The 27,596-nt window shown below is 40.1% G+C and overlaps 1 protein-coding gene across 1 annotated transcript in view; it reads right to left on the bottom strand.

Annotated features, from left to right (window-relative positions):
* Window positions 1–317: 317 nt before the first annotated feature.
* LOC144458439 (uncharacterized) overlaps window positions 318–27,596 on the bottom strand; it is a 35,581-nt gene continuing 8,302 nt past the window's right edge. Inside the window, exons 6-24 of the mRNA XM_078160939.1 lie at window positions 27,005–27,127; window positions 26,730–26,885; window positions 25,304–25,451; window positions 23,790–23,962; window positions 22,634–22,774; window positions 19,229–19,372; window positions 18,011–18,196; window positions 17,736–17,891; window positions 16,311–16,458; window positions 14,801–14,973; window positions 13,645–13,785; window positions 9,254–9,439; window positions 8,979–9,134; window positions 7,553–7,700; window positions 6,043–6,215; window positions 4,899–5,027; window positions 3,414–3,599; window positions 3,008–3,198; window positions 318–1,881 (exon numbers count right to left, since the gene is read on the bottom strand). Coding sequence (XP_078017065.1) covers window positions 1,875–1,881; window positions 3,008–3,198; window positions 3,414–3,599; window positions 4,899–5,027; window positions 6,043–6,215; window positions 7,553–7,700; window positions 8,979–9,134; window positions 9,254–9,439; window positions 13,645–13,785; window positions 14,801–14,973; window positions 16,311–16,458; window positions 17,736–17,891; window positions 18,011–18,196; window positions 19,229–19,372; window positions 22,634–22,774; window positions 23,790–23,962; window positions 25,304–25,451; window positions 26,730–26,885; window positions 27,005–27,127 — 2,865 coding nt within the window. The 3' untranslated portion in view covers window positions 318–1,874. The remainder of the gene's footprint in view (window positions 1,882–3,007; window positions 3,199–3,413; window positions 3,600–4,898; window positions 5,028–6,042; window positions 6,216–7,552; window positions 7,701–8,978; window positions 9,135–9,253; window positions 9,440–13,644; window positions 13,786–14,800; window positions 14,974–16,310; window positions 16,459–17,735; window positions 17,892–18,010; window positions 18,197–19,228; window positions 19,373–22,633; window positions 22,775–23,789; window positions 23,963–25,303; window positions 25,452–26,729; window positions 26,886–27,004; window positions 27,128–27,596) is intronic.

The following is a 27,596-nucleotide window of genomic DNA, read 5'->3' as shown; positions in this document are numbered from 1 at the left end:
GGGCGTTAAAGCCACTTTCTCTGCATCACCTGCGTTGGAGAGTCTTCCACTGGAGTACTTTAACATGAGAGAACTGAAGAACTCTTGCTACTTTCCTCATGACTGCTGCTTTTTGGTGTGTCTTGGATGTCTTATGTTTTTAGTAAAAAAAAAAACAATTTCCATTTGTAAAATAAGAGACCATTCCCAAATCATCATTAAGGTAACCTTATGAAAAAATTCAAAATTACAACGTGTTCACAACATACACCTTTAAAGGTAAATGCAAAATGTTTTTGGACATAATGTGATAATGATGTCAAATGAAGAGACAGAAACATTTTGAAAAGCATTTATGATAAGTCATTGAGCACACCCCCAAAGAGTAATGTGGCATTAGCTGGCTACCTGGATTTCCCCTAGATCATTTGTAATTTCATTTCTCAAAAAGAAATACAAAACAATTAAATTTAACTGAAGCAGTACTAATACAAACTCAAAAAAGGAAAGAAAAAATATGTAACACACCACACATTGCCAAAATTACACAAATGTTACCTGTCAGGCTATTCTCATAGACCATTCCTATGTTTTCCTATGAAAAGTAATGCACCCAAATTCATACATATCCCACATATTTTGAAAGGCTACCATCACATGACCAATGCACTGGTGCGAGTATTCATGGAAGCAGTCCTGAGTGGTCTTGCAAGGAAACAGGTTGGGGTGGTGGAAGGATCCCAGAAACCCAGACTTTCCCCTGGAGACGTGTTCAGAACAGTGTGAACTTTGAGTCATTTTAAAGTACGTTCTCACCATGCTTTTTTTCCTAAACCTAGAAAGGGATGGCAGAGGAGATACCCACATTCCAATACAACTGCAAAAATAATCAATTTATTCAAGACATCTGTGCACAAACAAAGTTGCTCAAAAAAGATGATCAGTGCACCGATGATAGGCAAGGACTGAAATGTTTGCTGCTGTTTTTACTCCTTTTATCCTTTTTTGCACTTTAAGCACCTTTTTGTGCATATATGTCTTAAACAGATTATTTTTGCACCGATTTCCGCCTGTTGACCCCTTTGTGGCTTTCTAGCTCAGTTACATTGGTGTGCAGGTATCTTCTCTGCCATCCTTTCTTGTCTATCTATTGTACCAATGCACACGAGACAAACTTTTTTGTTGCCCCAAGTAGATGCAGTTTCACAGCAACCCTAAGACTTCTCCTAAGCCTAACCACAGTAACCTTTATTGCCTTAACCTAACCTCTAACTTTACGTTAATTGCATGACTGTACGTTGAGAACATAACGTCATTTGTGGGGCACTAATTTGTAGGATATCATGCGAACCCTTCTATGAGGATACTCTGCACTAGTGCATTTTCAGGCATCTGTGAACATATCCAGTGTCACCCAGTAAGCTACAACACAGGCTTTAATATCTGCACAATATATATGAATCAGCATTCAGACTAGTGTTAAGGCTCCACAACCTAATGAAGAAAAAATAAACAAAAAGCATTGCTAGTCTAAACCCTTGAAATACGCAGAGATCTAAAAGGCAGACAGCTTAACTATTCCAAATTTCATGTTTAACAAAACAAACTCACCCTTTGGTCTCAGAGAAGTAGCTGTGGCTGACAGCAATACACCTCAATCCCCAAACACAAAAATAAAAGATCGATTATCAGTTTATGCTCACATCAATCTAACATTCACACAATCATACGTGCATCTACCTATCCATGTAATTTATTCTTCGGTACATTTATGGCATGTCGTCTTCTCCTCCCCTGCATATGTCAGCCAGTTTCTCGAAGTAAGATCCCCAAAGGCAGTTGCTGTCCTGGTCTCTGCTGGACATGGGGTGCTGTTGGGTCATTGTAGACTGCCTTCAGGTACTGAGAGAGGAGCAGAGGATGTACAGTATGTTCTCATTTTACAGAACTTACAGAACATACAGAACAGTTTTTTTTCTTTACATATACAGCAGAATCAAGGCAGAAAAGATGGAGAGGGAGGATGATGTATCCAAGTATCAAAGCATATTTTAAAAATCATGCGATGACAAATAAACATGATCATGAACAACTAGGACACCAAAAAGGAGCCTTGTGGGGTTTAAATTCAATCATTTTGCTTGTGTTGACTCATAACCTATAACTGTGGCTCCCAAGTGGTCCGGCTGCGGGGTCCAGATTTCTCCTTAGTCATTAATTCAAGGTCCACACAGTTTAATATATTCCTATCATACTTGCACTTGGCCATGCCGTCAAGCTAGTTTGCCGTCTCTGTCAAGTAGCTGTCCATTAGTCACTGACTCTACAGCAAGAAATAGCACTTTAAAATAAAAGCTCTACGCAGGAAATTCATTATACTTCAAAATAAAGCATGCTTTATACAAACTTGACACATAAGTGAGTAACTTGCGGTCCATTCAGAATGGATCCATGACCCACCAGTTGGGAACCACTGATCTATAAGATATGAAGAATATACATTTGTGTGTATGCTCTGATAAAGATATTGGGCTTGCTAATGCTACCAGCAGCTTTAACCTCTTTTACACTGACTGTTCAAGGCAGGAATATCAAGTTGTTATGCTGCCTCGCCATGCTGTACATAAGGTACGATCGCAGAACATGGGGATGGAGTTGTTTTGCCTCTGAGGTGGGAACAGAGTAACAGCTGAAAACACATATCTTTGCTGCAGGACAGAATCATGGGCAGCATTGGTGTGTGATGTTTTGACAATGTGTTATTCCTGTGACCCACCATGAGAGATTTAAAAAGTAGCTGTTAGCACTTAGTAGTTAGCAGCTAACTCAAAAAAGAAGAGCAGCAGCTGTAAATGTCTGTAGATTGGGAAAATAATGAAGTCCAGGAGCTGCTTACCCTCTGAGCAGAAGACGAGATCATGAAAAAAGGACATCATAGCGGTCTAATAGTGTGATCTCTGTAAAAAGGGCTTTTGTGTGAGAGGCATACTGGGTGTATGATCAGCATATGAAATGGACCTTGGCTTACCGCACATCACTGTCAACAGCATGATCCTCCCGTTTTGACATTTGCTTCTGTATTGGATCAGGCACTTCACTGACATCCTGCACATTTACCACCACTGTGGCAGTGGCAGTGGGCAGCGGAGTAGCAAAAGGAACCTCGTTCTCCACTGCAATCAACAGAATGTGCTTGCTGCTCCTCTCAAAGTCAAGACCCTGCATGGAAAGAAAAGCACAGCAGCACATTTCATCAGACAAATGTTATCCAACTCAAACTACTGGAAAAATAAAACTTTAATTCCCTCTTCACTTTCTTCAACTTAGATAATACATAACAGTGAGTGTTATCTCATAAACTTACAATAGGTCACCAACAAATATCACAACTTTAATACTGTGTCTGATTTGAGAGTTCCTGATTGACTTCCTACCTTGGCAGTAGCAATGATTCCTTCATGTTTGTTACTTCCTGTTGTCACATTGAAAAGTCCTCCAGGATCACCATCGACAATTGTGAACTTGGCGTTCCAGGCTAGGGAATGTGGCTCATCACCATCTGTTACTGACATCGTAATGACATGAGCATCCACTTCATTTTCTGCAACTGCTGCCTCATACTGGAAGAATGCAGAGGGATGAGTGTTGGAAGTGAAACAAAGTGAAAGCAAAGATTGGAAAAGCAGTTGCTGTTGTTAAATAATTATTCCTTTTTTTAACCTTGGTCTTAATTTCATGATCTGCATCATCAAGCAGTTGAGTTCATTACTTCCCTGCACAGCTATGGGATTTTCTGTTTGATGTTTTTCACTTAAAGTCTCCCACAGACTGTGAGATTTTTACAATCTTATAAGTTTAGTGCAAGATACACTGTGGGACATGGATCTAATAAACTTGGGCAGGACATCAAGTCTGATGTATGGAGACTGTACGATGACAATGCCTACTGACTACGACGTACGCCATTGACGTCAATACACAAGAACAAAACGTGCGCCATCCATTCACTCCGCTGAAGTGGTAAGAGAAAAATGAAAACAAACATGAATCGAGCCCTTGCTATAGTGGCATTTATGTGTGTTTAAAAAAAAGGTCTGAAGAAGAAGAGGAGGAGAATGTGGACATGGTCGTGGCTGGGGAAAAGAGGCTAACTTGGCATGCCGATTTTGGAAGTTTGAAGTTTGTATTTATTAGTATCTACTAGCCTTTAGCAATCACCAGCGTTTAACGTTAGTGCTATTTCATGCTGCATTTCTTTGGTTGGTTAGTAGACATAGGTTATCACAGCAGTCACACTGTGAGATGGTCATCTCAAATTTATGACACTGTCAGAATTTAAGACCGTGACAACAACCATGAACCTCTCACTGTGCGATGTAGGACCACCGTTTTAGAGCCATGACCAAAGATATTACCACGTTTTTTCATGTTGCTCATCTGCAATTGTTGGTCATGTTGCTCATGTTGCTCATCTATTGCTCAGCAATTTTGGGCTGTCTGGGGGCACAGTCTATATCAGGCTTAAGTTAGGCCAACATGTGCTTAAAACTCACCTCCCCATATCAAACAGATCTCTTAGTGTAAGATTTGTCATCACATGTGAAATGTATTGTTAAAGATGTAAAGATAATGCAAGAGTAGTCTTTATTGCATACAACCTACTACATTACCAAAAAATGATTATGCAAAGCTGTTATTGCCAAAAAGTTGGATGAATTGGCGGTTCATACATTGTCACCTTTAAAGCCATTACTTAAAAAAACACTGACTATTGTTCCTTCTACAGCCCCATGAACACTACTCTGAAGCTGGACGCATCTGCTGTGCCTAGTTATGGATGCGAAGCTATGATTGGAGAACTGCTTCACTGGGGAGGTGTTAAGTAAGTAATTTTCCAGTCACAATTACACTGTACTTACAGAGTGCTGAGTGAAGGCCGGAGCATTGTCGTTCCTATCTGTGACAGTAAGGATCACTTTTGCTTCTCCAATCCACCCTTCTCCCATCATGTCTGCTGCTTGTACCACTAGAGTGTAATTTGGGTATTTCTGTTAGAAGAGACACACAATGAGTTTAACTCATCAACTGGAAGACTTTTTGTTGTCATTAACAGACTCAGTCAATCCATTCAGAAACTTTAAATAGCTGAAAAACTAATGACATCCCCATTAGCCCCGGCTGGTGTAATGTCACATGATGATTCCTTCTGTCGTTCTAAATATTGGCTCCAGCTAAGAGTGGTATTGTAACTTACCCTGTGGGATGTCAATCTATATGCAACAAACATTTTGCTTGATTAACAATCCAAACTGTAAGCTGAAGCTAACTAAGCTATGCAAAGCCTGGTTTTGATATTAAAGATTAAATGATGACCTTACCTGGTTATTCTATCAAATAGGAGTCAATATCACAATATTTCACTTCTGGCCATTCAGTGGGATCATATCCCCACTACTGAGGTAGACCGACAATATTGACTTTGAGACTTTTTCTCTCTGGTAGACACAGGGTGTTACAACAATCATTTGACAGCTGAATTCCAATGTTTTTAGCTAGCTACAGGCCTTTTTTTAGTGTTTCAGTCCGCTGTGGCACTAACTGTTTTCCCCTGTAGTTGGTGTGGTACGACACGCTGCGCTCTGTCTCTATGGGATGTTTTGTTTTCTGCCTATGCTAACCAATTTCCCAAACCTGTGGTTTTGCATCAGTGTATTTCAATTTGTCACTTATGTATTGATTTCCAGATATGTTTCATTTAATCTTTCCAACCCTACCTGTCATGATCAGCCAATAGCAGATGGCTATATAAACTCTTCCATGACAGCTCCCTAATCAAATGTGTGAGAGCCTGATCAGTAGTTTCATACTTATGTTACATATCTACAATTACAGTTTTCCTATACAGGTCACTTTGGGTTCACACAATAAACAAATCAGCTTCTCGGTTGGTGTTGATGCACTTGTTGCTTGCCTCCAGAGGTTGCTTGTTTGAAATAAAGATTATTTCAATAGTTGGGTAGGAAAGCACACTAAGACAGATGAAATATGTTTTAGAAACCTCACCTCTTTGTCTAGCCCACTAGCATTAACTCTGATGACTCCAGTGACTGGGTTGATGACAAACAGGGAGTCACTAGGCAATGTTGGCTCCTGGCTTCTAATACTGTAGCGGATATCTGAGTTGTCAGTATCTGGCTGGTCAAGATCTGTGGCCACAACCTGAATCACCTCAAAACCTGGAGAGAGAGAAGTCAGAAGTGAAAACTAAGTACAGAGCTTTGTCAAAGTATTCAGAGCACTTCATCATTAAAGAGGTGATTTACAAAATAAAGCTGGGCCATACAGGGCTAATAGTAGGCTATTTTTCTTTCCAACCTTAAAATACGACTGTTGATTGTGGTGTATAGTGGTGTGTTGTGGCACTGAAATGATCCTATTGTGGTATGACACAGTATAAAGAACGGATGAATGGAAAGTGGGTTGCAGCTGAAGGCAGCGCAGCTGCGTCTGGTGGAATTGTCCTTTCCAGGTCTCTTACAGTCAAGATGGCATCAAAAAACAAGCATTTATTCATCTTGCATCATGCCTAACTTTAGTGGCTCATAACATATGAGGTATGAGATCAATCTGAAGATGCTCCAGTTCAAAATGAGACCACACTTTTCTATGGATGTCAGTGTGAGCCACGACAAAGGCCAAAATGTGGCCTGCAACAGCTGAGACAATTTCTGGAGTTGCTTTTTGTTTCATGCTTTTGCTTTTGTTCGTTGATAACTTGCGGCTCTTACCGGCCTGTTAAGAAGAGTGTCGAGTCAGCAGTCAATGACACTATAAAACTATAAATCAAACAGGTTTTTCAACAACTGTGAATTACACAACCATGAGAGGTCCTTAAGCATGCAGTCACAAAATAATAAAAAAATATATATATACAAATATTAGGCTGATTGGTCTAGTAGGACGCACGCATGCATGCACGCGTATGCACGCACGCACACATGCATGCACCAATTGTGCCATCTGAAACTACAGTTCTCTACACAGAATTGCCCATTTAACAGTATGCTATTGACTGGGACAGTGTCGAAAACCCCATTAAAACAAAGATAAAAGGGATGTGAATTTTTAAAATTCTGGCATTCTTTTAAAAATGTTTATAACCATAATATTATTCACTCCAGAACACTATGTCATTTTGCTTTCCATTGTGGTTCGCTGCAAGGGTGTTGAATATGGTGTGGCACACCCCCGGACATGATGTCATAGCCACAGAACCTATATTTTTTTAATCACTTACTTGCTTATGATGAGCTCGGAGTTGATTTTTGGGATTGGAAATATATACCAACACAAGATAAAAATGATGATGCTTAACTGTCCCACTTAACCAGTATCCATTCCTTCCCCCTCCCCACTGTGTTGGAGCAAGTCCTGGATTTCTGTTTTCTCTATATAAAAGTTTTAGGTCAAACAGTAGAAGTTCTATCTGCTCTTTTGTCCTGTGAAAGTGAAACATACTGTTGAACGCTAACAAACATCTTTTTCAGGTTAAAATGACATCTACTGACAGTACCTATTGGTGAGGCCTCAGCAACTTCTCCTTGGAAGGTGTCTTGAGTGAAAGCAGGTTTGTTGTCATTCTGGTCAACTACTATCACTACAATATCCACAGGCTCCTCAGCAATTTCTGAACTGTCCTGATACGTAGCATGTGCCTGAAACTGCATGCAACAAACACATTTTTATTATAACACATGCAAGAATAATCCATGCAGGTGCTTTCATGTCACATCACTAGCACTCACATGGGTGAAATAATACACAATCCTGCCACTGGTTTTACACCAAATCACTGATTTATCTGTCTATTTGTTCTTCCTAAAGAAGAAAACTATGCCATAGTGAAACTACAGACTGCACTGGGCATTGTGATCCTACAGGTCTATACAATCTCCCATCAGTTTAGAAAATAGTGGACATTCTATTTCCTGACAATGACTAAATAACAGGTCTCTTTGCAGAGTTGGGCATGGACCATACATAATGATAGGTTACTGACGTGGAAGGTGTGGGTACAGTATCACCCTGTCACCAACTGATGGTTTGTTTTTACTTAAAATGAAAGGCTTTGAAGTTAATCAAGTTTAGTTTTGTATGTGTTTCTGAGAGTCAGATAATTTTATGTAATATAACAGTAATAATCCTGGCATCTTAATGATCAAGAAAAACAGGGAAATTTAAACATGACTGAGTCATGCAAGAAAATGAGAATTACAATAGTCTGAAATCACATACAGGAGCCTCATGTATGGTGAGCACAACATTGTGACACAAGATACGCATTTAGCCATAGTTTGGATATTTGATATTTTTGGGACATAATGGAACATGATGTGAGGCTTCTTTGGACATTTGCTTTTCAGGTGTGGAAATGTATTTTTTTTGTATTATATGAATTGAAGTCAACATAGCCACTGTTACCTGAAAGAGCAAATTACAAACAGGTGAATGTTTGATACAATCTTCAAATCACTCCTCAAAACCCACCTTTTCAAATCCGCTTTTAACCTTTAACATTAGCTTTTCGTTCTCTGTTCCTCATGTGCCCTCCTTTTCTTTGTTTTGCACTATGCTTTTGCACCTTGTTGTTTTATATTGTCCTTGTCTTCTGTTTATCTCTTTGCACTTACATGTATGTACTTCTTTTCTTTGGTTTTAAATGTAAAGCATCTTTGAGAGCTGTAAAAGCGCTGTATAAATACAATGTATTATTATTATTATTATTATTAAGTATAGCTTTAAAGACATGCTGAAAAGTTGCCTAAACATTCTGAATAAACATCTGTGAGTGTGCTGATTAGTACAAATTAATGTGTAGTAATATGAAGCTCTTTTATGTTTAACTCTGATTCTAAACAAAGTCCAGGTGACTTTATGTTTAATCCTGAGATGTGAACAAAGAGTGTTTGTATAAAACTGACATCAGACGGGATGCTTACCGTGTACTTGTCTTGTTCCTCTCTGTCCAGTGACTGTGTGAGATACAGATTACCAGTATCTCTGTCCATTGTGAAAAGGCCAATACGGCCCTCATCAACTCCTGGACCAGTGATGGTGTGATAGATCTTCTTTATTTTCTTCTCATCAGAGTAGACCTGGACAAAACACACCACGGAGTTCAATGACTGCAGTGGAAGCTGACATGTCATTCTTTGCAGAAACATATATGCAAAATACAATTCAGTGTCAGACTCTCAGGCTTAGTTCCTCTTACCTGAGCTACTTTCATGGGGTAAGGTCCTCTGTCATTTTCAACAACACGGATAGGGGGAATAACCGAGTCTCTCTTCCTCCGTCTCAGCCCTTCACTAGACACTGGGAAATGCAGGGTGGGTGCCTGTGGATGGGTTGCACTCTGAAAGAACATGCATATTTGTAGCCAGTTATAGTGCAACAGACACTAGACATTGGTCTCTCACTGCTCTAAGATGCTGCATCAGTAAAGTTACAATGGCAATGCATACATATTTGATCATGTTACTTGAAAAAAAATCAAATCCTTTAAAAATGTTTTGGAAAGCAGAAAGTCAGTGCCTCTGCACCCTCATGCATTCCATTGAAAACCGCCTCCCAGCTCGTTCATTGGCCAGGAGTTCTGCTGTCCTTGACCCTCACATGTCGCTTTATGTGATCAGCATGGCAGAGGTCAACCAGGCACTTGACCAGGTGTGCTACTCATGATTGTCTGTGGAAATGTTTTAAAAATTAAGTTTTTGGGAAATACTGAGCATACGACAGGATAAATGAAACTTGGATAATACTGCTTGAGTTGTGTGAGAGTTTGCAAATGGATGTTTTGATATAGTTTTGCTGTTGTATAAACACAGTCCCCATCACTACAATTCATCAAGAAATGTCTCAGTTTGTGGTTTCTTCCTTTACTGTGGAGCCATGCAAGAAAAACAGTGTTCTTCACAATCCAGGATCACATGTGATGATGATATAGAAATGATCACTTTGGGGCATTCTGGGGATGAAGTATTCTTTAAAGACTAACTCTTGTGCAATGACGATAAAGTCTATTCTAACTACACCCCAATTCTACTAGAACCCTCCCTCTCAGCATGTCAAGAAAAATGCAACAGAGGACAGAGGAGTGAAAAGCATGGATATCATCGTAGAGCTGGTAGTTAGGGCTAACAAGCGAGCAGCTGATGTTGGACTCCAGGCGAGCGACTGTGGCTCAGGAGTTGCAGGTGGCACCTCATATAGTAGCCTCAGCCAACCGTGTATGAACGTCTGTGTGAATGGGTGAATGCAGGTGTAAAAAGCTCTTTGAGTGTTTGGAAGACTAGACAGGCACAAAACAAAGTCCATGTTAAATTCCACTTATCATTACCATATCTCCAATGGTAAGACAGATAATCTGGTGGAGCTTTGAAAGTCACCACAAGTACTATTATGGCTCCTTTCCCTTTGAGAGAGTCACTGTGTGGGTACCTGCGTTGCAGCTCCACGACAAGATGTGTGTGTCTCTGTGGGGAGTGTCACTGCATAGCTATAGCCCTTGTTCATCAGTCCCACATATCTAAAACTCTGAATAAGATCTTTCAGTTTGGGTTAATTTTGCTTTTAATAGACCGTTGACTGTTAACAGGTAACCAACCGGTTAATTTTTAAGAAAAAAAAGTGAAATACAACAGGCCTTTCTTTTCTGTCTAGCACTCAACTCAGTGAGCTTTAGCGCTGCATGTCAAAGCACTTTTCAGTGGTAAAATTTGAATGTTTTGTGATGTATGTCTTGCATTTTATTTTACTTTCTGTTTGCTTTGAGAACAGACAGCCATCCAGCCAGGTTAGCATGTAGAAACATAGTCCCCATTGCTCAACCTCTGGTCTCCACTGGTAAGCTAACATTTGCCCTGGCTAGCTGATCAGTCTTGCCTGTTGGGTTATTCCTACTATTCGTTGCCATTTCAGCCTTGTTTAATTCCATCAAAATATATACAATTTTACATGATATTATTATTTTTATCTAAATTAGGGCCTGTTAAACTAAAACATATTTGTCCAGCTTGCATGTGACAGAGACCAAATGTCCACCTTATTACAGGACATTCTCATCCCTTTTAAAATGTGTTTTGAATGCACACATAGCATTATAATATTCATATTTTCTAAGAGTTAAAATGTCCCTTACTTTGTCCTTGAAATATTTTATACAAGTACTCACAAACAACCATTACTTTGAAAAAAGTCTCTAGTTTAAGGCACAATCTAATTTCAACACATTTCTTTCCAAGTTAAAGGGAATTTCAATGGAATTGGTCCCATATTTAAATGATTTCATTTTGCCAATTCATAGCATCCAAGTAGCCACTAAGATATGCTGAATATTTGTTGATTTAATTTTCATTAAAAAACACACAGGACCATAACAGAGTGGACCTTACACCAGTGAGCAACAACACATTTCATTAAAGAAAAGAAATTTAATTAAGATTCACATGAACATTTGACATTTGATAATGAACATAAACATTTCTAATCATTATTTAACAACATTAATAACAACATTAATTATTAACATTACCATTTAAACCTCTGTGTAATCCCCTGTTTTCAGCTCAGTCATGGTTTTGCTGGAGAATTTAAGTGCCTTGGCACGCCCTGCAAAAGTACTGTCCAGAGATATACATCACAGCCTGTTTCACAAAGCAGCAACCCAGGTGTTTTCCTAAGACATGCCACACTGTATTCTCCAGCTGGAAGGACCTCCTATTTAGAGGCTGTGGCTCCCTCATAAGGCACACAATCTGGTCATCTCTGTTCCAACTAATATCATCTCGTGGACTTGGCCAGTAGAACTTGTTGGTCCCATTCTTGTAAATGCATTTCACATCATCTTCAACATCCAGGATGATTTTTGGGTAGGGTTCATCATCATAGTTCACAATGCACCACTGTCCAATGTCGTCTTTCATGATGACTTCAGGCCGGGATGGTTCTTCGGAGCAATTTGGACTTACCTTTTCTCCCAGGCTCAATTCCTTCAGCCTTTAGCTGGGACAATCCAATACACCTCTGTCTTTCTGGCATTGAGAAGTTATGTCCATCTATCTATCCATCCATCCATCCATCCATCCATCCATCCATCCGCTTATCCGGGGCTGGGTCGCAGGGACAGCAGGCCGAGCAAAGCACCTCAGACATCCCTCTCCCCAGCAATGCTTTCCAGCTCCTCCTGCGGAACCCCAAGGCGTTCCCAGGCCAGATGAGATATGTAATCCCTCCAGCATGCTCTGGGTCTGCCCCGAGCCCTCCTACCAGTGGGACATCCCGGAATACCTCCAGCGGGAGGCACCTAGGAGGCATCCTGATCAGATGCCCAAACCACCTCAACTAACCCCTTTCGACGTGAAGGAGCAGCGGCTTCACTCCGAGCTCCCTCCGGATGTCCAAGCTCCTCAGCCTATGTCTAAGGCTAAGCCCAGCCACCCTGCATCATCAAGCAGTTGAGTTCATTACTTCCCTGCACAGCTATGGGATTTTCTGTTTGATGTTTTTCACTTAAAGTCTCCCACAGACTGTGAGATTTTTACAATCTTATAAGTTTAGTGCAAGATACACTGTGGGACATGGATCTAATAAACTTGGGCAGGACATCAAGTCTGATGTATGGAGACTGTACGATGACAATGCCTACTGACTACGACGTAGGCCATTGACGTCAATACACAAGAACAAAACGTGCGCCATCCATTCACTCCGCTGAAGTGGTAAGAGAAAAATGAAAACAAACATGAATCGAGCCCTTGCTATAGTGGCATTTATGTGTGTTTAAAAAAAAGTCTGAAGAAGAAGAGGAGGAGAATGTGGACATGGTCGTGGCTGGGGAAAAGAGGCTAACTTGGCATGCCGATTTTGGAAGTTTGAAGTTTGTATTTATTAGTATCTACTAGCCTTTAGCAATCACCAGCGTTTAACGTTAGTGTTATTTCATGCTGCATTTCTTTGGTTGGTTAGTAGACATAGGTTATCACAGCAGTCACACTGTGAGATGGTCATCTCAAATTTATGACACTGTCAGAATTTAAGACCGTGACAGCAACCATGAACCTCTCACTGTGCGATGTAGGACCACCGTTTTAGAGCCATGACCAAAGATATTACCACGTTTTTTCATGTTGCTCATCTGCAATTGTTGGTCATGTTGCTCATGTTGCTCATCTATTGCTCAGCAATTTTGGGCTGTCTGGGGGCACAGTCTATATCAGGCTTAAGTTAGGCCAACATGTGCTTAAAACTCACCTCCCCATATCAAACAGATCTCTTAGTGTAAGATTTGTCATCACATGTGAAATGTATTGTTAAAGATGTAAAGATAATGCAAGAGTAGTCTTTATTGCATACAACCTACTACATTACCAAAAAATGATTATGCAAAGCTGTTATTGCCAAAAAGTTGGATGAATTGGCGGTTCATACATTGTCACCTTTAAAGCCATTACTTAAAAAAACACTGACTATTGTTCCTTCTACAGCCCCATGAACACTACTCTGAAGCTGGACGCATCTGCTGTGCCTAGTTATGGATGCGAAGCTATGATTGGAGAACTGCTTCACTGGGGAGGTGTTAAGTAAGTAATTTTCCAGTCACAATTACACTGTACTTACAGAGTGCTGAGTGAAGGCCGGAGCATTGTCGTTCCTATCTGTGACAGTAAGGATCACTTTTGCTTCTCCAATCCACCCTTCTCCCATCATGTCTGCTGCTTGTACCACTAGAGTGTAATTTGGGTATTTCTGTTAGAAGAGACACACAATGAGTTTAACTCATCAACTGGAAGACTTTTTGTTGTCATTAACAGACTCAGTCAATCCATTCAGAAACTTTAAATAGCTGAAAAACTAATGACATCCCCATTAGCCCCGGCTGGTGTAATGTCACATGATGATTCCTTCTGTCGTTCTAAATATTGGCTCCAGCTAAGAGTGGTATTGTAACTTACCCTGTGGGATGTCAATCTATATGCAACAAACATTTTGCTTGATTAACAATCCAAACTGTAAGCTGAAGCTAACTAAGCTATGCAAAGCCTGGTTTTGATATTAAAGATTAAATGATGACCTTACCTGGTTATTCTATCAAATAGGTGTCAATATCACAATATTTCACTTCTGGCCATTCAGTGGGATCATATCCCCACTACTGAGGTAGACCGACAATATTGACTTTGAGACTTTTTCTCTCTGGTAGACACAGGGTGTTACAACAATCATTTGACAGCTGAATTCCAATGTTTTTAGCTAGCTACAGGCCTTTTTTTAGTGTTTCAGTCCGCTGTGGCACTAACTGTTTTCCCCTGTAGTTGGTGTGGTACGACACGCTGCGCTCTGTCTCTATGGGATGTTTTGTTTTCTGCCTATGCTAACCAATTTCCCAAACCTGTGGTTTTGCATCAATGTATTTCAATTTGTCACTTATGTATTGATTTCCAGATATGTTTCATTTAATCTTTCCAACCCTACCTGTCATGATCAGCCAATAGCAGATGGCTATATAAACTCTTCCATGACAGCTCCCTAATCAAATGTGTGAGAGCCTGATCAGTAGTTTCATACTTATGTTACATATCTACAATTACAGTTTTCCTATACAGGTCACTTTGGGTTCACACAATAAACAAATCAGCTTCTCGGTTGGTGTTGATGCACTTGTTGCTTGCCTCCAGAGGTTGCTTGTTTGAAATAAAGATTATTTCAATAGTTGGGTAGGAAAGCACACTAAGACAGATGAAATATGTTTTAGAAACCTCACCTCTTTGTCTAGCCCACTAGCATTAACTCTGATGACTCCAGTGACTGGGTTGATGACAAACAGGGAGTCACTAGGCAATGTTGGCTCCTGGCTTCTAATACTGTAGCGGATATCTGAGTTGTCAGTATCTGGCTGGTCAAGATCTGTGGCCACAACCTGAATCACCTCAAAACCTGGAGAGAGAGAAGTCAGAAGTGAAAACTAAGTACAGAGCTTTGTCAAAGTATTCAGAGCACTTCATCATTAAAGAGGTGATTTACAAAATAAAGCTGGGCCATACAGGGCTAATAGTAGGCTATTTTTCTTTCCAACCTTAAAATACGACTGTTGATTGTGGTGTATAGTGGTGTGTTGTGGCACTGAAATGATCCTATTGTGGTATGACACAGTATAAAGAACGGATGAATGGAAAGTGGGTTGCAGCTGAAGGCAGCGCAGCTGCGTCTGGTGGAATTGTCCTTTCCAGGTCTCTTACAGTCAAGATGGCATCAAAAAACAAGCATTTATTCATCTTGCATCATGCCTAACTTTAGTGGCTCATAGCATATGAGGTATGAGATCAATCTGAAGATGCTCCAGTTCAAAATGAGACCACACTTTTCTATGGATGTCAGTGTGAGCCACGACAAAGGCCAAAATGTGGCCTGCAACAGCTGAGACAATTGCTGGAGTTGCTTTTTGTTTCATGCTTTTGCTTTTGTTCGTTGATAACTTGCGGCTCTTACCGGCCTGTTAAGAAGAGTGTCGAGTCAGCAGTCAATGACACTATAAAACTATAAATCAAACAGGTTTTTCAACAACTGTGAATTACACAACCATGAGAGGTCCTTAAGCATGCAGTCACAAAATAATAAAAAAATATATATATACAAATATTAGGCTGATTGGTCTAGTAGGACGCACGCATGCATGCACGCGTATGCACGCACGCACACATGCATGCACCAATTGTGCCATCTGAAACTACAGTTCTCTACACAGAATTGCCCATTTAACAGTATGCTATTGACTGGGACAGTGTCGAAAACCCCATTAAAACAAAGATAAAAGGGATGTGAATTTTTAAAATTCTGGCATTCTTTTAAAAATGTTTATAACCATAATATTATTCACTCCAGAACACTATGTCATTTTGCTTTCCATTGTGGTTCGCTGCAAGGGTGTTGAATATGGTGTGGCACACCCCCGGACATGATGTCATAGCCACAGAACCTATATTTTTTTAATCACTTACTTGCTTATGAAGAGCTCGGAGTTGATTTTTGGTATTGGAAATATATACCAACACAAGATAAAAATGATGATGCTTAACTGTCCCACTTAACCAGTATCCATTCCTTCCCCCTCCCCACTGTGTTGGAGCAAGTCCTGGATTTCTGTTTTCTCTATATAAAAGTTTTAGGTCAAACAGTAGAAGTTCTATCTGCTCTTTTGTCCTGTGAAAGTGAAACATACTGTTGAACGCTAACAAACATCTTTTTCAGGTTAAAATGACATCTACTGACAGTACCTATTGGTGAGGCCTCAGCAACTTCTCCTTGGAAGGTGTCTTGAGTGAAAGCAGGTTTGTTGTCATTCTGGTCAACTACTATCACTACAATATCCACAGGCTCCTCAGCAATTTCTGAACTGTCCTGATACGTAGCATGTGCCTGAAACTGCATGCAACAAACACATTTTTATTATAACACATGCAAGAATAATCCATGCAGGTGCTTTCATGTCACATCACTAGCACTCACATGGGTGAAATAATACACAATCCTGCCACTGGTTTTACACCAAATCACTGATTTATCTGTCTATTTGTTCTTCCTAAAGAAGAAAACTATGCCATAGTGAAACTACAGACTGCACTGGGCATTGTGATCCTACAGGTCTATACAATCTCCCATCAGTTTAGAAAATAGTGGACATTCTATTTCCTGACAATGACTAAATAACAGGTCTCTTTGCAGAGTTGGGCATGGACCATACATAATGATAGGTTACTGACGTGGAAGGTGTGGGTACAGTATCACCCTGTCACCAACTGATGGTTTGTTTTTACTTAAAATGAAAGGCTTTGAAGTTAATCAAGTTTAGTTTTGTATGTGTTTCTGAGAGTCAGATAATTTTATGTAATATAACAGTAATAATCCTGGCATCTTAATGATCAAGAAAAACAGGGAAATTTAAACATGACTGAGTCATGCAAGAAAATGAGAATTACAATAGTCTGAAATCACATACAGGAGCCTCATGTATGGTGAGCACAACATTGTGACACAAGATACGCATTTAGCCATAGTTTGGATATTTGATATTTTTGGGACATAATGGAACATGATGTGAGGCTTCTTTGGACATTTGCTTTTCAGGTGTGGAAATGTATTTTTTTTTTGTATTATATGAATTGAAGTCAACATAGCCACTGTTACCTGAAAGAGCAAATTACGAACAGGTGAATGTTTGATACAATCTTCAAATCACTCCTCAAAACCCACCTTTTCAAATCCGCTTTTAACCTTTAACATTAGCTTTTCGTTCTCTGTTCCTCATGTGCCCTCCTTTTCTTTGTTTTGCACTATGCTTTTGCACCTTGTTGTTTTATATTGTCCTTGTCTTCTGTTTATCTCTTTGCACTTACATGTATGTACTTCTTTTCTTTGGTTTTAAATGTAAAGCATCTTTGAGAGCTGTAAAAGCGCTGTATAAATACAGTGTATTATTATTATTATTATTAAGTATAGCTTTAAAGACATGCTGAAAAGTTGCCTAAACATTCTGAATAAACATCTGTGAGTGTGCTGATTAGTACAAATTAATGTGTAGTAATATGAAGCTCTTTTATGTTTAACTCTGATTCTAAACAAAGTCCAGGTGACTTTATGCTTAATCCTGAGATGTGAACAAAGAGTGTTTGTATAAAACTGACATCAGACGGGATGCTTACCGTGTACTTGTCTTGTTCCTCTCTGTCCAGTGACTGTGTGAGATACAGATTACCAGTATCTCTGTCCATTGTGAAAAGGCCAATACGGCCCTCATCAACTCCTGGACCAGTGATGGTGTGATAGATCTTCTTTATTTTCTTCTCATCAGAGTAGACCTGGACAAAACACACCACGGAGTTCAATGACTGCAGTGGAAGCTGACATGTCATTCTTTGCAGAAACATATATGCAAAATACAATTCAGTGTCAGACTCTCAGGCTTAGTTCCTCTTACCTGAGCTACTTTCATGGGGTAAGGTCCTCTGTCATTTTCAACAACACGGATAGGGGGAATAACCGAGTCTCTCTTCCTCCGTCTCAGCCCTTTACTAGACACTGGGAAATGCAGGGTGGGTGCCTGTGGATGGGTTGCACTCTGAAAGAACATGCATATTTGTAGCCAGTTATAGTGCAACAGACACTAGACATTGGTCTCTCACTGCTCTAAGATGCTGCATCAGTAAAGTTACAATGGCAATGCATACATATTTGATCATGTTACTTGAAAAAAAATCAAATCCTTTAAAAATGTTTTGGAAAGCAGAAAGTCAGTGCCTCTGCACCCTCATGCATTCCATTGAAAACCGCCTCCCAGCTCGTTCATTGGCCAGGAGTTCTGCTGTCCTTGACCCTCACATGTCGCTTTATGTGATCAGCATGGCAGAGGTCAACCAGGCACTTGACCAGGTGTGCTACTCATGATTGTCTGTGGAAATGTTTTAAAAATTAAGTTTTTGGGAAATACTGAGCATACGACAGGATAAATGAAACTTGGATAATACTGCTTGAGTTGTGTGAGAGTTTGCAAATGGATGTTTTGATATAGTTTTGCTGTTGTATAAACACAGTCCCCATCACTACAATTCATCAAGAAATGTCTCAGTTTGTGGTTTCTTCCTTTACTGTGGAGCCATGCAAGAAAAACAATGTTCTTCATAATCCAGGATCACATGTGATGATGATATAGAAATGATCACTTTGGGGCATTCTGGGGATGAAGTATTCTTTAAAGACTAACTCTTGTGCAATGACGATAAAGTCTATTCTAACTACACCCCAATTCTACTAGAACCCTCCCTCTCAGCATATCAAGAAAAATGCAACAGAGGACAGAGGATTGAAAAGCATGGATATCATCGTAGAGCTGGTAGTTAGGGCTAACAAGCGAGCAGCTGATGTTGGACTCCAGGCGAGCGACTGTGGCTCAGGAGTTGCAGGTGGCACCTCATATAGTAGCCTCAGCCAACCGTGTATGAACGTCTGTGTGAATGGGTGAATGCAGGTGTAAAAAGCTCTTTGAGTGTTTGGAAGACTAGACAGGCACAAAACAAAGTCCATGTTAAATTCCACTTATCATTACCAATGGTAAGACAGATAATCTGGTGGAGCTTTGAAAGTCACCACAAGTACCATTATGGCTCCTTTCCCTTTGAGAGAGTCACTGTGTGGGTACCTGCGTTGCAGCTTTCATGGGGTAAGGTCCTCTGTCATTTTCAACAACACGGATAGGGGGAATAACCGAGTCTCTCTTCCTCCATCTCAGCCCTTCACTAGACACTGGGAAATGCAGGGTGGGTGCCTGTGGATGGGTTGCACTCTGAAAGAACATGCATATTTGTAGCCAGTTATAGTGCAACAGACACTAGACATTGGTCTCTCACTGCTCTAAGATGCTGCATCAGTAAAGTTACAATGGCAATGCATACATATTTGATCATGTTACTTGAAAAAAAATCAAATCCTTTAAAAATGTTTTGGAAAGCAGAAAGTCAGTGCCTCTGCACCCTCATGCATTCCATTGAAAACCGCCTCCCAGCTCGTTCATTGGCCAGGAGTTCTGCTGTCCTTGACCCTCACATGTCGCTTTATGTGATCAGCATGGCAGAGGTCAACCAGGCACTTGACCAGGTTTAGCGCTGCATGTCAAAGCACTTTTCAGTGGTAAAATTTGAATGTTTTGTGATGTATGTCTTGCATTTTATTTTACTTTCTGTTTGCTTTGAGAACAGACAGCCATCCAGCCAGGTTAGCATGTAGAAACATAGTCCCCATTGCTCAACCTCTGGTCTCCACTGGTAAGCTAACATTAGCCCTGGCTAGCTGATCAGTCTTGCCTGTTGGGTTATTCCTACTATTCGTTGCCATTTCAGCCTTGTTTAATTCCATCAAAATATATACAATTTTACATGATATTATTATTTTTATCTAAATTAGGGCCTGTTAAACTAAAACATATTTGTCCAGCTTGCATGTGACAGAGACCAAATGTCCACCTTATTACAGGACATTCCCATCCCTTTTAAAATGTGTTTTGAATGCACACATAGCATTATAATATTCATATTTTCTAAGAGTTAAAATGTCCCTTACTTTATCCTTGAAATATTTTATACAAGTACTCACAAACAACCATTACTTTGAAAAAAGTCTCTAGTTTAAGACACAATCTAATTTCAACACATTTCTTTCCAAGTTAAAGGGAATTTCAATGGAATTGGTCCCATATTTAAATGATTTCATTTTGCCAATTCATAGCATCCAAGTAGCCACTAAGATATGCTGAATATTTGTTGATTTAATTTTCATTAAAAAACACACAGGACCATAACAGAGTGGACCTTACACCAGTGAGCAACAACACATTTCATTAAAGAAAAGAAATTTAATTAAGATTCACATGAACATTTGACATTTGATAATGAACATAAACATTTCTAATCATTATTTAACAACATTAATAACAACATTAATTATTAACATTACCATTTAAACCTCTGTGTAATCCCCTGTTTTCAGCTCAGTCATGGTTTTGCTGGAGAATTTAAGTGCCTTGGCACGCCCTGCAAAAGTACTGTCCAGAGATATACATCACAGCCTGTTTCACAAAGCAGCAACCCAGGTGTTTTCCTAAGACATGCCACACTGTATTCTCCAGCTGGAAGGACCTCCTATTTAGAGGCTGTGGCTCCCTCATAAGGCACACAATCTGGTCATCTCTGTTCCAACTAATATCATCTCGTGGACTTGGCCAGTAGAACTTGTTGGTCCCATTCTTGTAAATGCATTTCACATCATCTTCAACATCCAGGATGATTTTTGGGTAGGGTTCATCATCATAGTTCACAATGCACCACTGTCCAATGTCGTCTTTCATGATGACTTCAGGCCGGGATGGTTCTTCGGAGCAATTTGGACTTACCTTTTCTCCCAGGCTCAATTCCTTCAGCCTTTAGCTGGGACAATCCAATACACCTCTGTCTTTCTGGCATTGAGAAGTTATGTCCATCTATCTATCCATCCATCCATCCATCCATCCATCCATCCATCCGCTTATCCGGGGCTGGGTCGCAGGGACAGCAGGCCGAGCAAAGCACCTCAGACATCCCTCTCCCCAGCAATGCTTTCCAGCTCCTCCTGCAGAACCCCAAGGCGTTCCCAGGCCAGATGAGATATGTAATCCCTCCAGCATGCTCTGGGTCTGCCCCGAGCCCTCCTACCAGTGGGACATCCCGGAATACCTCCAGCGGGAGGCACCTAGGAGGCATCCTGATCAGATGCCCAAACCACCTCAACTAACCCCTTTCGACGTGAAGGAGCAGCGGCTTCACTCCGAGCTCCCTCCGGATGTCCAAGCTCCTCAGCCTATGTCTAAGGCTAAGCCCAGCCACCCTGCATCATCAAGCAGTTGAGTTCATTACTTCCCTGCACAGCTATGGGATTTTCTGTTTGATGTTTTTCACTTAAAGTCTCCCACAGACTGTGAGATTTTTACAATCTTATAAGTTTAGTGCAAGATACACTGTGGGACATGGATCTAATAAACTTGGGCAGGACATCAAGTCTGATGTATGGAGACTGTACGATGACAATGCCTACTGACTACGACGTAGGCCATTGACGTCAATACACAAGAACAAAACGTGCGCCATCCATTCACTCCGCTGAAGTGGTAAGAGAAAAATGAAAACAAACATGAATCGAGCCCTTGCTATAGTGGCATTTATGTGTGTTTAAAAAAAAGTCTGAAGAAGAAGAGGAGGAGAATGTGGACATGGTCGTGGCTGGGGAAAAGAGGCTAACTTGGCATGCCGATTTTGGAAGTTTGAAGTTTGTATTTATTAGTATCTACTAGCCTTTAGCAATCACCAGCGTTTAACGTTAGTGTTATTTCATGCTGCATTTCTTTGGTTGGTTAGTAGACATAGGTTATCACAGCAGTCACACTGTGAGATGGTCATCTCAAATTTATGACACTGTCAGAATTTAAGACCGTGACAACAACCATGAAGGTTCATGGTTGTTGTCACGGTCTTAAATTCTGTGCGATGTAGGACCACCGTTTTAGAGCCATGACCAAAGATATTACCACGTTTTTTCATGTTGCTCATCTGCAATTGTTGGTCATGTTGCTCATGTTGCTCATCTATTGCTCAGCAATTTTGGGCTGTCTGGGGGCACAGTCTATATCAGGCTTAAGTTAGGCCAACATGTGCTTAAAACTCACCTCCCCATATCAAACAGATCTCTTAGTGTAAGATTTGTCATCACATGTGAAATGTATTGTTAAAGATGTAAAGATAATGCAAGAGTAGTCTTTATTGCATACAACCTACTACATTACCAAAAAATGATTATGCAAAGCTGTTATTGCCAAAAAGTTGGATGAATTGGCGGTTCATACATTGTCACCTTTAAAGCCATTACTTAAAAAAACACTGACTATTGTTCCTTCTACAGCCCCATGAACACTACTCTGAAGCTGGACGCATCTGCTGTGCCTAGTTATGGATGCGAAGCTATGATTGGAGAACTGCTTCACTGGGGAGGTGTTAAGTAAGTAATTTTCCAGTCACAATTACACTGTACTTACAGAGTGCTGAGTGAAGGCCGGAGCATTGTCGTTCCTATCTGTGACAGTAAGGATCACTTTTGCTTCTCCAATCCACCCTTCTCCCATCATGTCTGCTGCTTGTACCACTAGAGTGTAATTTGGGTATTTCTGTTAGAAGAGACACACAATGAGTTTAACTCATCAACTGGAAGACTTTTTGTTGTCATTAACAGACTCAGTCAATCCATTCAGAAACTTTAAATAGCTGAAAAACTAATGACATCCCCATTAGCCCCGGCTGGTGTAATGTCACATGATGATTCCTTCTGTCGTTCTAAATATTGGCTCCAGCTAAGAGTGGTATTGTAACTTACCCTGTGGGATGTCAATCTATATGCAACAAACATTTTGCTTGATTAACAATCCAAACTGTAAGCTGAAGCTAACTAAGCTATGCAAAGCCTGGTTTTGATATTAAAGATTAAATGATGACCTTACCTGGTTATTCTATCAAATAGGTGTCAATATCACAATATTTCACTTCTGGCCATTCAGTGGGATCATATCCCCACTACTGAGGTAGACCGACAATATTGACTTTGAGACTTTTTCTCTCTGGTAGACACAGGGTGTTACAACAATCATTTGACAGCTGAATTCCAATGTTTTTAGCTAGCTACAGGCCTTTTTTTAGTGTTTCAGTCCGCTGTGGCACTAACTGTTTTCCCCTGTAGTTGGTGTGGTACGACACGCTGCGCTCTGTCTCTATGGGATGTTTTGTTTTCTGCCTATGCTAACCAATTTCCCAAACCTGTGGTTTTGCATCAATGTATTTCAATTTGTCACTTATGTATTGATTTCCAGATATGTTTCATTTAATCTTTCCAACCCTACCTGTCATGATCAGCCAATAGCAGATGGCTATATAAACTCTTCCATGACAGCTCCCTAATCAAATGTGTGAGAGCCTGATCAGTAGTTTCATACTTATGTTACATATCTACAATTACAGTTTTCCTATACAGGTCACTTTGGGTTCACACAATAAACAAATCAGCTTCTCGGTTGGTGTTGATGCACTTGTTGCTTGCCTCCAGAGGTTGCTTGTTTGAAATAAAGATTATTTCAATAGTTGGGTAGGAAAGCACACTAAGACAGATGAAATATGTTTTAGAAACCTCACCTCTTTGTCTAGCCCACTAGCATTAACTCTGATGACTCCAGTGACTGGGTTGATGACAAACAGGGAGTCACTAGGCAATGTTGGCTCCTGGCTTCTAATACTGTAGCGGATATCTGAGTTGTCAGTATCTGGCTGGTCAAGATCTGTGGCCACAACCTGAATCACCTCAAAACCTGGAGAGAGAGAAGTCAGAAGTGAAAACTAAGTACAGAGCTTTGTCAAAGTATTCAGAGCACTTCATCATTAAAGAGGTGATTTACAAAATAAAGCTGGGCCATACAGGGCTAATAGTAGGCTATTTTTCTTTCCAACCTTAAAATACGACTGTTGATTGTGGTGTATAGTGGTGTGTTGTGGCACTGAAATGATCCTGTTGTGGTATGACACAGTATAAAGAACGGATGAATGGAAAGTGGGTTGCAGCTGAAGGCAGCGCAGCTGCGTCTGGTGGAATTGTCCTTTCCAGGTCTCTTACAGTCAAGATGGCATCAAAAAACAAGCATTTATTCATCTTGCATCATGCCTAACTTTAGTGGCTCATAGCATATGAGGTATGAGATCAATCTGAAGATGCTCCAGTTCAAAATGAGACCACACTTTTCTATGGATGTCAGTGTGAGCCACGACAAAGGCCAAAATGTGGCCTGCAACAGCTGAGACAATTGCTGGAGTTGCTTTTTGTTTCATGCTTTTGCTTTTGTTTGTTGATAACTTGCGGCTCTTACCGGCCTGTTAAGAAGAGTGTCGAGTCAGCAGTCAATGACACTATAAAACTATAAATCAAACAGGTTTTTCAACAACTGTGAATTACACAACCATGAGAGGTCCTTAAGCATGCAGTCACAAAATAATAAAAAAAAATATATATACAAATATTAGGCTGATTGGTCTAGTAGGACGCACGCATGCATGCACGCGTATGCACGCACGCACGCACACATGCATGCACCAATTGTGCCATCTGAAACTACAGTTCTCTACACAGAATTGCCCATTTAACAGTATGCTATTGACTGGGACAGTGTCGAAAACCCCATTAAAACAAAGATAAAAGGGATGTGAATTTTTAAAATTCTGGCATTCTTTTAAAAATGTTTATAACCATAATATTATTCACTCCAGAACACTATGTCATTTTGCTTTCCATTGTGGTTCGCTGCAAGGGTGTTGAATATGGTGTGGCACACCCCCGGACATGATGTCATAGCCACAGAACCTATATTTTTTTAATCACTTACTTGCTTATGATGAGCTCGGAGTTGATTTTTGGTATTGGAAATATATACCAACACAAGATAAAAATGATGATGCTTAACTGTCCCACTTAACCAGTATCCATTCCTTCCCCCTCCCCACTGTGTTGGAGCAAGTCCTGGATTTCTGTTTTCTCTATATAAAAGTTTTAGGTCAAACAGTAGAAGTTCTATCTGCTCTTTTGTCCTGTGAAAGTGAAACATACTGTTGAACGCTAACAAACATCTTTTTCAGGTTAAAATGACATCTACTGACAGTACCTATTGGTGAGGCCTCAGCAACTTCTCCTTGGAAGGTGTCTTGAGTGAAAGCAGGTTTGTTGTCATTCTGGTCAACTACTATCACTACAATATCCACAGGCTCCTCAGCAATTTCTGAACTGTCCTGATACGTAGCATGTGCCTGAAACTGCATGCAACAAACACATTTTTATTATAACACATGCAAGAATAATCCATGCAGGTGCTTTCATGTCACATCACTAGCACTCACATGGGTGAAATAATACACGATCCTGCCACTGGTTTTACACCAAATCACTGATTTATCTGTCTATTTGTTCTTCCTAAAGAAGAAAACTATGCCATAGTGAAACTACAGACTGCACTGGGCATTGTGATCCTACAGGTCTATACAATCTCCCATCAGTTTAGAAAATAGTGGACATTCTATTTCCTGACAATGACTAAATAACAGGTCTCTTTGCAGAGTTGGGCATGGACCATACATAATGATAGGTTACTGACGTGGAAGGTGTGGGTACAGTATCACCCTGTCACCAACTGATGGTTTGTTTTTACTTAAAATGAAAGGCTTTGAAGTTAATCAAGTTTAGTTTTGTATGTGTTTCTGAGAGTCAGATAATTTTATGTAATATAACAGTAATAATCCTGGCATCTTAATGATCAAGAAAAACAGGGAAATTTAAACATGACTGAGTCATGCAAGAAAATGAGAATTACAATAGTCTGAAATCACATACAGGAGCCTCATGTATGATGAGCACAACATTGTGACACAAGATACGCATTTAGCCATAGTTTGGATATTTGATATTTTTGGGACATAATGGAACATGATGTGAGGCTTCTTTGGACATTTGCTTTTCAGGTGTGGAAATGTATTTTTTTTGTATTATATGAATTGAAGTCAACATAGCCACTGTTACCTGAAAGAGCAAATTACAAACAGGTGAATGTTTGATACAATCTTCAAATCACTCCTCAAAACCCACCTTTTCAAATCCGCTTTTAACCTTTAACATTAGCTTTTCGTTCTCTGTTCCTCATGTGCCCTCCTTTTCTTTGTTTTGCACTATGCTTTTGCACCTTGTTGTTTTATATTGTCCTTGTCTTCTGTTTATCTCTTTGCACTTACATGTATGTACTTCTTTTCTTTGGTTTTAAATGTAAAGCATCTTTGAGAGCTGTAAAAGCGCTGCATAAATACAATGTATTATTATTATTATTATTATTAAGTATAGGTTTAAAGACATGCTGAAAAGTTGCCTAAACATTCTGAATAAACATCTGTGAGTGTGCTGATTAGTACAAATTAATGTGTAGTAATATGAAGCTCTTTTATGTTTAACTCTGATTCTAAACAAAGTCCAGGTGACTTTATGCTTAATCCTGAGATGTGAACAAAGAGTGTTTGTATAAAACTGACATCAGACGGGATGCTTACCGTGTACTTGTCTTGTTCCTCTCTGTCCAGTGACTGTGTGAGATACAGATTACCAGTATCTCTGTCCATTGTGAAAAGGCCAATACGGCCCTCATCAACTCCTGGACCAGTGATGGTGTGATAGATCTTCTTTATTTTCTTCTCATCAGAGTAGACCTGGACAAAACACACCACGGAGTTCAATGACTGCAGTGGAAGCTGACATGTCATTCTTTGCAGAAACATATATGCAAAATACAATTCAGTGTCAGACTCTCAGGCTTAGTTCCTCTTACCTGAGCTACTTTCATGGGGTAAGGTCCTCTGTCATTTTCAACAACATGGATAGGGGGAATAACCGAGTCTCTCTTCCTCCGTCTCAGCCCTTCACTAGACACTGGGAAATGCAGGGTGGGTGCCTGTGGATGGGTTGCACTCTGAAAGAACATGCATATTTGTAGCCAGTTATAGTGCAACAGACACTAGACATTGGTCTCTCACTGCTCTAAGATGCTGCATCAGTAAAGTTACAATGGCAATGCATACATATTTGATCATGTTACTTGAAAAAAAATCAAATCCTTTAAAAATGTTTTGGAAAGCAGAAAGTCAGTGCCTCTGCACCCTCATGCATTCCATTGAAAACCGCCTCCCAGCTCGTTCATTGGCCAGGAGTTCTGCTGTCCTTGACCCTCACATGTCGCTTTATGTGATCAGCATGGCAGAGGTCAACCAGGCACTTGACCAGGTGTGCTACTCATGATTGTCTGTGGAAATGTTTTAAAAATTAAGTTTTTGGGAAATACTGAGCATACGACAGGATAAATGAAACTTGGATAATACTGCTTGAGTTGTGTGAGAGTTTGCAAATGGATGTTTTGATATAGT

The sequence above is a fragment of the Epinephelus lanceolatus genome, chromosome 17, assembly GCF_041903045.1.
Source record: "Epinephelus lanceolatus isolate andai-2023 chromosome 17, ASM4190304v1, whole genome shotgun sequence".
NCBI lineage: Eukaryota > Metazoa > Chordata > Actinopteri > Perciformes > Serranidae > Epinephelus > Epinephelus lanceolatus.
Note: the sequence above shows the minus strand (reverse complement) of the source record. Positions and strands in the feature narration are given on the sequence as shown.